Source organism: Sciurus carolinensis, chromosome 4, assembly GCF_902686445.1.
Source record: "Sciurus carolinensis chromosome 4, mSciCar1.2, whole genome shotgun sequence".
In the NCBI taxonomy this organism is placed as follows: domain Eukaryota; kingdom Metazoa; phylum Chordata; class Mammalia; order Rodentia; family Sciuridae; genus Sciurus; species Sciurus carolinensis.
Genome location: NC_062216.1, coordinates 139,202,528 through 139,220,208, shown reverse-complemented (window position 1 = coordinate 139,220,208; position 17,681 = coordinate 139,202,528). Strand labels below are relative to the sequence as shown.

The following is a 17,681-nucleotide window of genomic DNA, read 5'->3' as shown; positions in this document are numbered from 1 at the left end:
GTTCATTATGATATAATAAGCATCAGTAGTTTGTTTCTTTTTATTGCTGATATTCCATATTAATTGAAAATATTTTCAGCTTTACTAAGATATAATTGGCATAAAATGAATTGCACATAATTAATATATATATATTTTTTGGTGAATTTGGCTATATGTATACATTCATCACCAAAATCCAGGTGATAAACATATCCAGTGTCTCTAAACATTTCCTTATGTCACCTCACACCTGTAAGCATGGTTCTTATCAAAAAGAAATAGAGGCAAATGTTGACAAAGTTGTAAAGAAAAGGAAACACTTGTAGCTACTGTTGGTGGGAATATAAAATGGTACAGCCACCACAGAAAACAGTATGGAGGTTTCTGAGAAAATTAAAAACAGAACTATCCTATGACTCAGCAATCCCTCATCTGGGGATGTATCCAAAATTGAAATCAGGAGTTTGAAATATGTACATTCTCATGTTCAGTGTAGCATTATTCATTTTATTTAGATACAGAAACCACCTAAATGTCCATGGGCCAATTAGTGAATAAAGAAAATGTGATGTATTATTCATCCTTAAAAAGAGAAGGAAATCCTACGATTGCAACAACATGTATAAACCTGACAGACATTATGCTAAGTGAAATCGGTCAGTTAAGGAAGAACAAATATTGCATAGTTCTTCTTATATCTGGTATCTAAAATAGTTAAGGGAATAGAAGTAAGCAATAGAATGGTGGTTACCAAGTATTGGGGGAAAGAAATATATGGGGAATTTTGTTCAATAGGTGTGAGATTATAGCTATATATATTATATATATATATAGATAGATTGTAGCTATATGATATATATATATATAATATATATATAGATGGTACATTCCAAAAATATGTCATATAACATACTACCTTTAGCTAATAATTAGATATTTTGTACTTAAAATGCATTAAATGGATATATCACATTTTAAATATTTTTATTACAAATAGCAATTTACCAAAAAAAGAAGACATGCCACATTTTAAAAATTCATTCTTCAATTTTGAACATTTGGATTATTCCACTTTTTAACTATAATGAATAATGTATCTATGACTATTCATGGATAAGTTTTTGTATGGGCATATGTTTTCAATTTTCTTGGGTATATACCTAGAAGTAGGATTGCTGGATCATATGATAATTCTCTTTTACCATTTGAGAAACTGCCAGGCTGTTTTTCAAAGCAGCCTCACCATTTTGTGTTCTCACTGTCAGCATGAGAGTCTTCACATCCTTGCCAACACTTACTGTTTATCTTTCATTTTAACCAGTCCATGGGTATGAAATGGTATCTCATTTACTTTGTGTTTCTCTGATCCTTAATGGTATAGACCATCTTTTCACATGCTTATTGTTTATTTGTATATCTTTGGATATGTGTAACTCACTAAAATTTCCTCATTCTATGGGTAGTCTTTCATTATCTTGATCATTTCATTTGAAGTGTGAGTTTTAAGTTTTGGCAGTGAATTAGTTTGAGTTTTCATAACAAAATATCACTGACTGGATGGTTTGAACAACGAAGACTTATTTCCTTACAGTTCTAGAGGTTGGAAGCCTGCAAGCAGGATTCCAGCACTGCCAGGTTCTGGTGAGACTCTTCATGGCTTGCAGGTAGCTGTAGATGGCTACATTGTCACTGTCCTCACATGTTAGAGAGCTATAGTGTCTCTATTCCTAAGGAAACTAATACCATCATAAGCACCCACCCTCATGACTTCCGATTCTTAAAGATCATATAAAAGCCCCATCTCCAAATATACCCTCATGTTGAGGGTTAGGATTTTGTCATATGAATTGGAGACTGAGAGATAAAACTCAGCCCATAGCAGATGGTGACCAGCTTATCTAGAGTTCTTGTATTGCTTGAGCTAATGGCATCATGTCTGAAAAACCAAGATATTATGATCTTAGTGAATCCAGCATCAGGTCCCCATAGGTTTTATCAGTTGTCTGGCTTGTTTATTATTGTTGTTTTTCTAATAGTTTTGTGGTTTTATGCTTGAGGTTTTCTGGACCTTAGGAAGCTGTTTGTGCTGGTCCCTTAAGCTGTAAGAATTTATGTTCAATTTGTGCCCTGCTAACACTCCATCCTTATCCACATTTCATCTTAATGCTCCCTACCCACACAGGAAGAGTATGAGACTCAGTTGACTGGTATGCAAATGCTGAGCACCTTAGATGTAGCCTTATCACAGTACTTACCACATTGTACTGTAATTGCTCTACAGTTATCTGCACTCGCTAAGACTTTTTCACCCTTGCATGCATTATAATTTCTGAAAATATTTAAAGATCTTCCACATAGTAGGCATCCAATAAGAGTTTGTACAGTCAATAAAATAATGATCAAAATGTCAATTTTGTTTTTTGCTGTAAAAAAGAGGATTGTCAAACAGACTTGTATCCAAAATGGGCTGACAAGGACAAGTCCCATTTAAAAGATACAGAAAATTCATTTGTTCTAACAATACTGCTTGATATCCATGGAATCAGAAGGCGTTACATGATTTGAATATTGAGTGGAACCAGGACATGTTAGTGGATCATAACACTATGGGACATACATACACTTTTCTCCACCCTACTCCCAGACATCTGTAATACTTAAGCCAGGACACCCTTTCGGAGGAGTGCTTAGAATAGACTGGCCAGCTTTTTTTTTTCTGTGTTTTCTTCTCCTGTGTTACTTGATACCACCACCTCCCCCATCTCTCTGACAAATTCCATTTTAGCTATATGTTAGTGTAGGATGTTAGGATGCAAAGTGTTATTCTCTGAGCCAGACTCCTCTTCTAAATGCTGAGCACAATAAAATTCTCCAAGGCAGGACAATATGTTTCAATATGTTTTATAATTTCTATGGTACCCACGACAGTATTTTAGCACAGTGAATAGTCAAAAATGTCCTAACCCAAATATATTTGGTTATATAAATATATCTCTGCTTATTTTGTTAGAAAGACATGATTTTGTTGTTTTGTTTTGTTTAGAATTAGAGCTTTTGGGGGGAGATTTAAATATTCTGCTTGAATTGTCTTTTGTGTGCCTGGGAGTGTTGGCCACAGCAGGTATTACCTAACCAGATGCTAAAGCCTTTTAAATTAATATGCAGCATCTTGTCAAACATGCCTCCTGCTTTACGCTGTCAGAGTTGTTGAAAATTGGCTTTTCCTGCCAACCGAGTTTTTGGTTGGCAATGATTCATCCCTGACATGCTTTAGCTACAATGCTTACTGGCCCAGGTGATTTTACTAATGGGCTTAAAATGTTGGGTTATAAAAAATTTCCAAATGATTCAAGCATCTAATGAGCAAAAATATCTTTTGGACCTTGTCAGAGATAAAAGATGCTTTCCCTTTCCTTCCACAAAGATGAGTCAAGATCAAGGACAAGATCATTAATTTGACTATAGAACTAGAAGGCTTGGTTTGTCTGTAATTTCTCTTTGATAATCTTCCTCTGTCTTCTCTCATATATTTGATCTATTTAAGGAAAAGTGAAGGGGGAGGTGGAGCAGGTCAAAAGGAAAGGAAACTTGGGGTTTCCTTCCAGTCTTAGTTCTAGGCCATTATGTTGGACTCTTACTGACTCTTATAATAATATGCAGAGAAAGAGGATTTTGGAACAAGGAAGCTACCCAAATTTAGAGCCAGAGACCAATGAGGGTCTTCATTTCACAAGGCACATCCTATTTCCTGGGTCAGAAATTTATAAAAGTATCCAGGCTGTAACCCCTTGTTCCTGGCTAGACTCACAGGCAGCTGGGCCCTACAGCATCTCAGGGCAACCAACACAAGTTCACTGAAAACTGAAAGATGTTTTGTGTTGTTAGTTTTAGTTCAGACATGAGACAACATTTGAGGATTGTGTGAACTCTGGGAAAGTGGTAATAGGTGCCAGAAGAGAGGTACAGAGAGAATAATAGGGGATGAAGTTGGAGACACTTGTTCAAGGGAGTTTGCTTTTAACAAGTTTTATGACAGCGAGAGAATTTCCTCATCCCTTCTATCTTTATGGACATTGATATTATAGGTGTTTTTTTGATGAGTTTTATGTGATAATAACCAAATTCTTTAGCCACCAAGAATTTACTGAGTACAAAGGAGCTAAAGGGTAAATAAGACCTTTTCTCTTATCAAAGTGCTAAATATTTTATGGTAACACTAATCCCTATCATTTCTTTTGGTCATTCCAGTAATAGTACAGCAGAACCCCTTCTTTGTTTTTACTCTTGAGTATAATCCTGCATGTCTCTATCAATATTAGGGCCTTCAGAAAAAAAGGAAAGTGAATTAAAATGAGATTTATGTAAGTGAGTCTCAGTTGTGTAACTCTCAACTATATTTCAGTTACCATGAAATTAAAAACAAACAAACAAACAAAAAACAAACACATGAAATTTTCTATAACCTGAAGCACCTTATGAAATAATTAGATTGTACTAATCTGGAAAACTGGGCCCTGGAAGAAACCAAAACTGTATGTTGAATAACTATATATGAATTATAAATAACTGGGTATATATCATTTATTGAACCCAGGGCCTGTAGTAGTCATGTTTGTAATAATAATTTCATTTTTACTCACACTAATCCAATAAGAAAGAACTTTGACTTTTCTTACCTAGTTATATAATGGAGGCCTAAAAAGTTCACGACTATTGGTCAAAATATGAACCTAGTTCTGTTTCACTCTGAAATGTGTACTGTTTGGATCATTCCACAACATGACCTCCATGAAGGAGCAGAGTATAAGGCCAATTTACCTATTAGTCATAGTTGGTGCACTGCTTGGGGGGGGCACAGTATTTTGTGGGGCCAACTAAATGTTTACATTTCTTTTAAAATTAAAAGAAAAAAAAGTAATTGGTAACATTTTTGTTAACAAACTAGCTTAGTAAGGCAAAAGTGTCTAGGGACCCCAGAAGACAGAGCACAGGCAGTGTGGCTGATTTGGGGATATCAAAAAACCCTACTATGCCTCTAAATATGTTTGTAACCAATCTGTGGTGACACTGAGTCACCCTGCTGAATCATGGCTAGAGGGTGACTGTTAAGGAGCAACAGATTCCCAGGGCAACTCTATACACGTATTGACAAATTAGAGTTCACAAAGCAGAGTGTGGACAAGATAGAAGACAGGCACATTTCAGGGGGAGGGCAGTGAATGATGGATGGTAGGAATATGGTTAGATGGTTAGGTAGTAGGAGGCTGCCTGACAGCACCAGTGTTTGATTTCAACAAACATCCACTCTTTGCAAGACTCTACTTACCTTAATTGGAAGGTTTTGAAAACAGAAATTGCCAGGCACCTCTATACACGTCCACCATAAAAAATGGCTTTTGTGGCATGTTCGATTTTAAACAGACTTGCATTCCCCAGGTCACCGAGTTATAGTGACAAAACCTGTCATGCAGTTTTAGGGAAAAGACAAAAAAGCTCTCTAATTAGAGTATATATAAATTAAAAATCAAAGGAGCATACAATATAATTTGTATGGAGTTTAAATCTCACTTTCATTTTAACATGGGCAGCCTTACTCGACGAGTTTTGTGAAAATTTCTGAGTCCAGTTGTGCCTGTCAAGTTGTATTAGCTATGCAAGCGAGTCTACCTTCAAGCTGTCTTGCCCAGGGCTGACCATGAGACATGGCTGCCTCACATAGTAATTTTGGATGACAGTTTTCCCTGGGCTTATGTGAGTCTAGAAGGCAATTATAAAAACAGAGGTCATTAACACCATACTCGATTACATAACAATGGAAAACCTTTTATATGTGTAAGAAATAGTACAATAATGGAGTACTAATGTCTATGAAATAAACACAATTTTGTTTTCAAACTAAATCATTTCTAAACTAAATTTCTAAAGATTCTTGTGAACAAATTTATAGTGACTAATTTATGGATATGTATAGGTCTAAAATTTAAGGAATATAGAATATCAATTCTTTTTTGTTGCTTTGTTTTCATTCCTCTAATATAATGCTTATATAATCAATCTGTTCCAGAATGTATATCCTGTGATTTGAAAAAAGAAATGTCTACCTTTATACGTGTAAATTTATGTGCAATTATCCAAAGAATTATAGATTGAAAAACCAATTCTTTTCATTGATTCTTACAAATAGAATTGCTGGAAGAGCTTTCAATTTTCAAAAGAGGAAACACCAAAATATAGTACGTGGGGGGCATAGCCCAAGGAAGTCATTATAAAAAGAATTTTGAAGTGGTTAATTTGTCTAATTTAAATGCTAGATGTCAACTCAGCCTGTTTCCATGCCATATGCTCTCCTGAGAGCTATTTTTGATTTGCACAAATGGTTGGAGAATAAACCTAAAAGATACTTCTTTGTGGTTGGTGAGGGTGTTGGCGGTGTTTCGTGAAGCTGAATTCCAAATCACTCTTTATTTTATTTTATTTTTCAGACTAGTTTGCACTTATGATTCTTTAGCCAGTACTTATTCAGATATATGGCTGCAGAAATAAGGCCACTCTGGGTTCATTAATTAAGTGACCCACAAAATTAGAAAATGCAGGTTTAATTGAAAGGTAAAGAGGGTTAAAATTGTCATCACCAGGAATGTGCTGCCAGAGATTTCTCTGGGGACTGCCGGTGTCACTGACTTGAAATGGAAAGGTTAAGTTTCCTTCTCGTGCAGCTTCTGCTGATCTGCTTTCCTGAGGTGAGGACTCATCTATGCAGTCAAGGTCTTTCAAACATGAAGCAAATGAGAAAATATATCCTTTTCCCCCACAAATAAACCATAAGAAAATCCACCATATGAAGTGAGTCAGGGAAGTTAGCATTCTTTTAGTCCTTGTATGTTTAATATTAAATATTAGAAAATGAATTTAAAAATGAGCATGGGCGAAAATAGAATGCTCTGCACCTGTCAGCAAAGCTAATAGGTGATGATGACTGGCCAGGTGCAAAGAGGCAAGAGTCCAAAAGAAGAGGAAGGATGGCCGGGGGAAGCTCTGATTCTGTACACTCTTTCTTCTCCTGTCAAGGCTACTCTCATAGAATGTAAGTAGAGGCAAAAATGAAGTGAATCTCTTCTTTACCCATGTATTTTCCTCATAGGGAAAAACACACACACACACACACACACACACACACGCAGGGACCAAAACAAAAGAAGCTTCTTTGCCTTAATCAGATTAAGACAACCTTTTTCTACCTATAGGCTATCATTTAAGATATTAGCAGTTCAGATGATCAAACTATGGATAAAACTCATCGTTAGCTCAGAAGTCAACAATGGGGTGTGACCACCATTAAGATACCCAGGCAGTTTTCCTTACCCTGATCTAAAAGCCTTGGGGGATCCTGGTGCCATCACAGATATTGCCAATGTAGTAGAAAGGGCCTTGCTAGAGTTACTTAATCCAATCTCTTTCAACCATGTTCTCTCACCTGTGTTCTGGGAATAAAAAAGCTGAAATGATGAATAAATGATATGACATTTCAGAACAATGTTCCCAACTTCAGAAAAGTGCTCAAAAACAATGGTCTAAAAGAAGGATGGGGGAACATGGACAGGGAAAAGAAGGTAATAACTTTAGCTGAACAAGAGGAACTTTAGATTTTATACAATGTAAGAGGCTTGTAAATTAAAAGTAGGAGTGTAAAAATTAGATGGCCGTATTGCTGTTTAAGAAATGCTACTAACTGGAAAATTTTTTAAGATACTAACTGAAAAAACAGTTATTTTATTTTCCTCTTTCTGTGATTTTTATTATGAGATGAATTAGTATTAAGAAAAATTTCATGTGTTGGAAAAAAGGTTTTAGTTCAAGAAAAAGGAGTTAAAGTAACAAATACCAGATGTGTATGGGCATATCCAGAGCAGTGACCTTAAATTTTTATTGTCAGTGTCCCAGCACTTAGAACACAGTGAGTGCCCCTAGGAACGTGTGTGTGCTGCACAAGGCCAAGCTAAGAAAAAACAGAGCACCACTCCCTTGGGTCTGAGGGTATTTTATGGCACTGTGTGTTCTAGATCCTAACCACTCTTTAAAATTCCAAGGAAAAAAATACAGAGTAGAGAAAGTAATTTCGTTCCTTGGGAAAAGTAAGAATTTGGCAAACTATGGTTGGGGAACAAAATAACTGGTCTGAAAAGTTGTTGCAAAGCTTTTTGGCTGGTGTTTGATTGAATCCTCCTGATTCTGTTATTCAAAGGAAACTCAACTTTTCCTATGAATTCCTTTAAATTCAGCCATGGTGAAATATGAATAACGTTTCTTTTAACATTCAATCCTCACTGACTTTAACTTCTGATAATACTCTGTGTTTTATGGTAGGTTGTTTTATACCCTTTTTGCTCAATTGTATTTTTGAAATATTTCCATTTTCATACAAATATGTAGCTTATTTATTCTGTTCTTTGCACAATATTTCATTATGTGGAGTTCCTATATCAATTCATCTATTTTCCTATAAATAAAAATCTAGGTTGTTTCAATTCTTGGCCACAAAACCAGCTTTGTCAAAAATTTCTTATGTTCTTATGCATGTTTGTAAATTTCTAAGAATAAAATGTAAAACATATATCATTTCTCAAATTTATTTGGTTATGGATGCCGCTTCCTGGGAATCTTGTAAAAAATATTGTTCAAGAACATAGTTTGAGAAATACTACTCTAGAAAAATAATATATTGGTTAAAGATGTATTTTCACTTTCCAAATCAATAAGATCAATGTGATATATCCAATGAACAAATGGTAATTTTGAATACACGAATTGTAGAGAGGAATAGGCCCTAAGAACTAAGAAATAGAATTTTTTATTGTTGCTTCCTATCATTTCTCTTCTTTCAGATATGCATATTATAATTCATCCTATTGTCTTTGCAATCAACGCAAATACTTTTATCTGAACATTATGGTTTCACGATAATGAGCTTCAGAACTAAAGCTGGTCTATTCCTAGCTTAGTGACATACTGTGCACCTCTTGGTAGAAACTACCAGGATCAGAAGGGATTTTCTGAATACTTGTTGAATTTGGCACTTTTAAGGCCATTACCATATCACTTTACATAAATGCAATAAAACATGGGAGAAATAATACTATGCTGTGTAGAATATAGTAGAGTGTATTTCAGTTACAAAGCAATAGCTACAGAGTAAAAAAACCATCATATCTGTTCTATATTAGGCAAATTACAGTGTTCCTACTCCATAAGAGTAGGAAGACTAATTAATATTACCTTCTAAATTATTTGACACTAAAGTTGAAAGTTTAGGGAAAGCAAGTCATTCATCCATTGTCATAACAAGAACTTGTCAAAAGTCCAATTTTCTAGGAACTATGCTAAGAGCTAAGTATATAAAAATAAATAAAATCATCTTGCCTTAAAGGGACATATTGTTTAATGAGGGAAGATAAACATGAAACTCAATTATTGTAAACACAATGCCGTGAAATATTATGGAGCATTAACAAAAACAGGATGAACCTTTAAAAAATGAATTAGAGAGGCTAATATATAAGAGGAACAGAAAAAATAGATGAGAAAATAGAAAGGTAGAAATAGAAACAGGAAAGTGAAATCTATTTCAGAAAATGGACTTTCTAATAAGGGACTTTAAAGAGGCATAATTAGTAGTATTAATAGTTGAACAGTACGAATCTGTGTGTGGCACTTTGGTGGTGGGTGTTGAGTTCTTGTTTAGAAAGGAAATCCATGAGGTGTCTTAAATGTGAATTCTGAAAGCCCTAAGAAGTCAAATGAAGCAACTATCTCTAACTTACCTTTCTACCTTCAGCACCTAGCTTAGGTGGAAAATCCTAATACCTGTTGTATGGATGGAAGATTAGAGTAAGGATACATATCCTAAGAGATTTTCCATTTTCAGTCAGATGGAGGCAGTGTTGCAAAGAAAAAAGTTGGGAATCAGGGTGGGTCATTTTTACCTTTGTGACCTTAAACAAATTATTTATCCCTACTAAACTTTGATATCCTCATCTGAAAAATAAAAATGAAAACTGAAGTAATTAATGTCAAATATTTAGCACAGAGCATAAGACAACAAAATGACACCTGTTTAAAATTAAAGTGGTTGCTATTATTCTGTAATAGTTAATTTTTAAAGGACCTTTTCTTGAATAGTTTGATTTTAAAAACTAAAAAAGTCTGTTTAACTTGATGTGTTTGGTAGTAGAAAGCTCTGAATGTTTTGGGAACTTGGGGAAGATAACTTTTACAAAGAATGAAGGAAGAACAATTTAGAAGGGAAAAACCTGTGGTCAGGAGAAAAATTAATTACCCAGGATAAATTGTCTGAGTTCAATGCCTAGTCCAGAATTGACTAACTGTGTAACTGGGCAAATGACTTATCTAGGCCTCAGTGAGTTTTTAGAGTTTGTAACAAGACATTGTTAGGATTAATGGTATAATAAGTTAACAAGATACAAATTGTTTAGTAGAGTTTCTGGTATTTTGCAATGACTCAATGTTAACTATATATATTTCGTGTTATTATTATTTTTTACAAGATGATACTAGTTCATATTAATAGTAAAAATGGAGAAGCAGGCTTGGAAAAGAAAAATGTCAAAAAATAAAGCTATAAAAATGTTTGATGGTTAATTCCACTGTGTCTGCATATCTGAAATCTGCATCTCTCACAGCTCCAGATGTGTAGGACATGCTTTTCTAACATTAGTTGTCCTCGCTTGAGTCTCCTAGCTCCCCACACTCCCATTGGATTAATTAAGGGAGATCATGCAATATAATTGGGGTAATGGTTGTTTGATGCTTCAGATTAGAAAAATGGAGACTGCTAAGTGTACTCCAAAGCTGAGTCATATAAACCCAATAAACAATAGGTTCAAAGTAATACAATAGAAGAACAGTGAACTTGCAATCTGGAGAATTATGCTTAGAGATAACTCCCTCTATATGGCTTGGTAGTTTCATACACACAACACACACACACACACACACACACACACAAACACACACACATATACATATATACATATATATATATATAATCTATATTTAGGCATTAAATGACCTGCTTAGAATCAGTGCCATGATGAGGAAAAAAATGTCAAATTCTTTGTTACCAATAACACTTGACTAATTTCCATCCTGTGTTTCAGATGCATGCTCATTTCCATGCACTTATGCATTTATTTTTCTCTTATTCTCTAAGAGAAAAAAAAAACTATTTCTTCTTTTTCAAAGTTTGGATAGTGGGAACATAAAAGGGGAAGGTAAAAACCAGAAATCATTCATAATTTCACCACTGGAGATCTAATAATAAAATTCTGAAATTTTTATTTCTATTTATTTTTTTCTATTTATTTCTATCTATTTATTTTCTATTTATTTCTATTTAATTTTATTTCAAGCTAACCCCTAGAAAGACATTGATACATGTTTGCTTGTTTGTTTACTGGTATGGTCTTAAATATACAGATTTGATTTATATCCCTAGTGAATATTCACCCTAGTGAATATTATGTTATTTGACTATAGGATGATTCTTAAATGCCTGTATGTTCACAACATACCGTATAGAATCTTTATATGTCACTTCTTTTCTCCATTACAATTATGCAATGTATAAAAGTTTTATTTTTTAGAGGATTTTCTGTTTTTTACTTGTTGCTTATTTCCATTCTCCACTTAAATAATATGCTCAGAGTATCAACAACATTTAAGCAGGCAGCAATCAGGGGAGAAAACATTCATCTGTAATGCTAGTCAGAATGTAACAATGAACTCTTTCATCTGGATTCTAAACCCTAGAGCCTACTCTGAGGTCTTTGAAGTACCCACTGGGTTGACGCCATTCAAAGAAATGGAGCAAAATAAGTAGTTTGAAGCAAAACAAGAATGTAAACCCCAAACCTTTCCCAGCTTAGCATAATCATCATATTCATTTGCTTTTTACTAAATTTGCCTTTATGGAGGCAAATTATGGAGGTTAACCAAGTTTGTCTCCCCATATTTTTTTTTCTTTTTTAACTTCTGAGAATATCATTTCATCTTGTATCTAAGTTTTCCCAAATAATCAAATATTTGCTAAGCATCATTTTTACTACTGAGGATCACTCTAAAGGGCTCAATGATAATAGGCATCTGTTTACCATTTTTTAAAACAATTATACAATATTTTTATTACTTAGAGTGCAGAATGGTGGAATTAGTTTTCCTGGTATTCTAAACAATATTTTCTATGTCTAAATTCACCAGCTAATGGTGAATTCATAACCATATTTTTTGTGCTTACAGATTGGGAAAGAAAGCCACCAGAGATCTCTTCAAAGTATCAGTAAGCCCATGAACATAGAATTACTCCAGAATGCCCCAATTTTTTATTGCAATTTGACCCATTTTCATTTATTGAAAATAAGATTAATTGAGTGTCCACATTAATTGAGATGCTGGTGGTATAACCATGAACTAGTTAGTCAAGGTCACTGTACACATAGAACTTGCCATTCAGAAAGACTGAGCAATACAAAGATTCATGAGACAATCTTAGCTAATCTTATCAAATTTCTGATACATTTATTATTTTGTAAGACAGGTAGATTCTCATTCTTCACCTTATTAGTAAACAAAATTCTTAATTTCCAGCACATTCAGCAGGGGTTTGTATTGCTAGTTTGATGATCTACTATACTCTGAATATTGCTATCTGGGAATCAAAGTGCAAGATTGGGTGGCTACTCACAAAATTAGCCAAGCTTAAATCATTCCAGCAATAAAATATTATATAAATGCTAAATTATGTTAATGTGATGTGTGATATTTTTGAAAAACAGTTTATATACCCATCTAAGCAGTATATAATAATAAAATACATATAATAAATATCATGGATTAGCACTTGTTGAACAAAAAACCAAGATACTTTCATAACAGCAATATATACCAACTGGACCAATTTTCCCCATTCTTTTCACTCAAAAGCTTTTATTTTGCATTTGTCTCTTTCTACTTAAATTTATTTATTTTTTGACATCTTGAATATATCTTCAAACATTTTTATTTCCCTTCTAGGAATTTGCTGCACTGACAAAAGAATTGAATGCCTGCCGAGAGCAACTTCTAGAAAAAGAAGAAGAGATCTCTGAACTTAAAGCTGAAAGAAATAACACACGAGTAAGAATAAAGCAGCCTCTTCTTGGAATTAATTCCATATGTAGATCAGTGCCATATATGCAGGATGTGTATAAAAAGACTTTCAAAACTTCAGGAATACTTTAGCAGATACCTACTCATAGTCAGCTACTTTACAAAAGGAAGAGGATATCCTACAAAACTCAAAATAAAAAGTCAGGAAATCTAAATTACAGTCTTGGCTACTAAATCACTATGTTGCCTTAGAAAATATTCTTACTCCTTCTGGTCTTTACTTTATTGGACTTTAAAAAGAAGGAATGTATTTCAATAATGGGTTTCAAACTTTGAAAAGATTGGGAACAGAGTAATACCTCAGAGGCTAGGCATGGGCAAAGGAAGAGAGTTTTGGGAGAGGAATAAGAGTTTAATGATGGGGTGCTATGACAGACTGGCCTGGATTTGGTCCTCGATTCATTCCAGCAAATTGTTTATTTAAAAAGAAAAGGTGTTAAAAATGAAAGCCATTAGAACAGACCTCTGGCAAGTAAAAGAGGCCTACCCTTTATATCTGAGATCTCCAAGGAGACTTCTAGTTCTGATATGCATTTTGATTTCATAAAATCTGATTTCATAGAAGTTGCTATGTTTTACTTTTGAAACCCACATGACTCATCAATGCCATTACATGTCATATAACATTAAAGTTCAGAGTTTGATCAAAGATGCTATGTTTTCTAGTTCAGAAGAAAGTCACTAAATTTTATGAACTACACAAATTGCCACATTACTCATAAATGCATGTCATTTCTCTACTAAAAGAAAGGAGAAACCACTTCTTGTGTGGATATAAATTCAATTTAAATAGTAAGCAGGTAAAATATTTTAAGTGTCATAGCTTTAATTAATTCTGAGAAAATAAAACACAATTAATGGCCTATTCATTTTATGCTTGGTCTTAGAGACTAATGTAAAAATACAAACTGTGAGCTTGTGGCTCTAATGAGAGAGAGAATTGCACACTGAATGGTTTTTATGGTCAAACTCAATTTATGTCTTTATTCACCAGGGCTTTATTGTATGGGAAAGAGAAGACACACAATACATATGAATTGGTTTACACTGAGACTTTGATGAACTGGTAACATGGATTGTCTGAAATGGGGTATTACAAAGGCAGTTTAGATGATATTTTTAGATATCAGATGAATATTTTTCTTATTTCCCTTTCCCTCTCTATATTTTCCCACTTTTGACTTTTAACTTAGCACCGTATTTCATACAAATTTAGTTTATTTCAGTCGTGAGATTTATTCTACTGCATCCCATTATTTTACGTTTTAATTGGGATGTAATGCAATACAACTGAATGTAAAAAATAGGAGCAGGAAATTTAGAATGAACAGAAATGCATACCTTCAGATGTATTTCCAAAACATCCTATAAAATGCACCAGATAATTTTTTTAACTGTGTTTGCATTTCTCCTTCGTGTGTCCTTTCTTTTGCCCTCCCTTTACACCTTTCTAAACTCCTAAGGAGGTGTTATGATTTCTCCCTTTCACAGACAAAGCAAGTGAACTCAGAAAAAGTCAGATTAAGTTCCCAGAAGTCATATAGTTAGAAAGAACAGAGAAGGGATTTGAAAGGTAAGGCAATCTCCATCCAGAACCCGCATCGTTAGCCATGATCACTCAAGCTAAATTCATGGAAGAACTCAACGATTTACTACAGCTTATAGGAAATATTGCCCATGAGACCACTGTAGTGTAGTATGTGACATTCCTTCTTAATTGTGACTAATTTCAGAGAACTTAGAGATTTGGTTTCTGCATACATATCATTTTCCTCATGTTAAATCCTCTGAAGCCCCTGAGTGTCTTTGTCTGTTACCCAAGGAAGGAGTCCTAGGTAATACAGGCAGCAAGCTGAGCTAGCCTTGAAATGTCCATTCAGGACTCAGAGGGAGAAATATGTAGTTCTTTTAGGACAATAGAAATTGAAGTCATTGATTTTAAGCATGAATAATAGTTACTTTGAAAATATGAATAAGTCTAAAAAATGTTTTCTACCTTCCTTATAGCATTGATGTGAAGGATTTTTGTTTTTGGTTTAGTGAAAGAAACAGATTTATGAAAGCTTTCTTGTGCAAAGCACTGATTATATAACAACTCCTTAGGTTGCATAACCACCTCTGACCCTCCTCCACCTCCACCAAAAGAAAGAGCATCCAGGACTAAAAATCAGATGTTTTCTCAAAATGCCCTACCATGTATTACTAAGTTGTTGTTGTTGTTTTTGTTAATAGACTTATAGCTGTTTCTCCTTCTACATGCTGTGTTTTTCTTTGCTGTTAATATCTACCTAGTGTTAGATTGTGAGCAAGTTTAAAAGTAGATTCAGTGTTCTAGTTTCTAGGGTACTGACTCTCTCCAGATTGAGGAGTAAGCATATGTTCATGAATTGAGATGAATAACACAGAAAGTCCACAAGGGGACTCTTGATTAAACAGGGATAATTGTATTAATTTTGAGTATCATCTAAAACTATAGATCAGAAGGGGCCCTCCCTCATAAAGAAGAGTTGAATGAAGTGTATCTGCTCCCAAAATAGAATATAGAAGTTTCAATAGGAGTTGAATGACATTTATTTAACATAAAAAGTAACAATAATGAAAATATAGTCACCAGCATTATGAAGTGCTCATTTGTTTCCTAAATGCTCTATATATTTAACTAACTCTATCCTTCCAGCAACCTCATTATCCCCACCTAACTCATAGGGAAACTAAGGTACTAAGGGATATGCTTACCTGAGACACTCCCAAGGATTCTCCTTGGCTGAGGATCTCAAAATAGAGTTTCTATTATTGATAATGTTTTAGAATGTAACCATTACATGACTTTGAAAATAAGATAAGCTATGATTTTGAGAGCCAATCTTAATGTCATTTAAAATAACATGATAATTTAATCTCATGGGTCATAAACTAAAAGAGAAAGACTTAATTACATTGGAAATGTTCCTTACCATGCCTTACTTTTGCTTCGAGTAGAAGGATTTATCTTTATGTTCAGATGGATTCAGCCACCTGCTATTACTAAAGAAAAATGTCCTATTCTTGACAAACCTCTGGCTACAAAAGTTAACAATACTTTTCTAACATATTTCCCCAATATGCAGTAATTACAACCCCATCAAAAAAGGAAACCCCTAGCAGTTGAAAGAGGATAAGTTTACTACATGAGTGTGCATGTGTATGATATATTACAGTAGCCAAACTAGTCAGGGTATATTTCTACTAGATGTTATCTGTAATTGAAAATAATTGCACACAAGGTTATGTTGAATTTAGATATAATGAAGGTTATAGTTTTAGAAATTCTTACAGGATCATAGTTAAATTAATGAATTTATATTACCTAGGATATTTTGTTTTTCAGGCAGAACTTAGTGCAAGAAATTCCTGATGGTGGTGGTGTGTGGGAGTATACACATAGGTAGGCTATACTGGTTTAAAAGGAATTCTGACATAGGTTTGATTGTCATTTATAGAGTCCTTGCAGTCTTCTGAGTACCAAAGAACGTATAATCAGCACATTCTGCAAGAGTTTTTAGAAGTTAGACTAAAATTGTGGCTCCCAGTGAAAGTGTACATTTAGTACATTGTTAGTGATATCTTAGACAAGTTCCTCCTCTTATGTTTTAAATTTATTCACTTTTCTTTTTTCACAAATAGATTTTTATTTTTCACTGTTAAAAATACGAATTTTAAATACCTGCTTGGAGTGGTAGTTCATATCTCTCCCCTTATTCAACTTTATCATCTGTATCATACCCAGTAGCTTTTCCAGAAATACCATTACCATGAAGTTGCATGATTTTTTGCAGTTCAAACTTGGGCTTCTTATACATGTTTACTTTCCTAAAAAGGGCATCATGAAGAAAACAAGTAGATTGGCAAGACTTTTCTGTTTCTTTTTCCAGTGTTAGATAGAAACAGTTTACTTACTACTTCTTTCAAGTCATTTGTCTACAACTCTTGGATCATGATTTCTACCATCCCAATTGGGTGGACACGTTTATGCTAAGATACTCTATATATGATTATTGTGGTTTTTTTAAAAATATTTTTTTAGATGTTGACAGACCTTTATTTTACTCTTTTATTTATATGTGGTGCTGAGACTTGAGCCCAGTGCCTCACACATGCCAGGCAAGCACTCTACCAGTGAGCCACAACCCCAGCCCTTATTGTGGTTTTTAATAAAACAAATGCAGAACAGATAAAGCACTAACCACTGGTAGTCTTGACATCATCAGGAGTTTCAATTGTCTTCTGCCATTTTTTGACCATGGAACACATTTTATCATGGGTAAGATTCATGCCATGAAAGTTAATCATGCAGTTTTTGCCCTGAACATCCTTAGTAAATTAGCTTCAATTTTCTAAATTCAGTTTCATCATTCTGCATATAAGTCAAACACATGACCTTTGAGGCCATTAGATGAAATTTTGGTTTCTTAATCTCATGATTAATGCTTCTTGATATT

General features: G+C 34.1%; 1 protein-coding gene across 13 annotated transcripts in view; it reads left to right on the top strand.

The window, feature by feature from the left end:
- The window catches only part of Ppfia2 (PTPRF interacting protein alpha 2), a 462,148-nt gene that overhangs the window by 243,022 nt on the left and 201,445 nt on the right, over positions 1–17,681 (top strand). For all 13 annotated transcript variants that reach the window (XM_047551047.1, XM_047551046.1, XM_047551044.1 and 10 more), the window contains one exon: positions 13,069–13,170. In XM_047551047.1, coding sequence (XP_047407003.1) covers positions 13,069–13,170 — 102 coding nt within the window. The remainder of the gene's footprint in view (positions 1–13,068; positions 13,171–17,681) is intronic.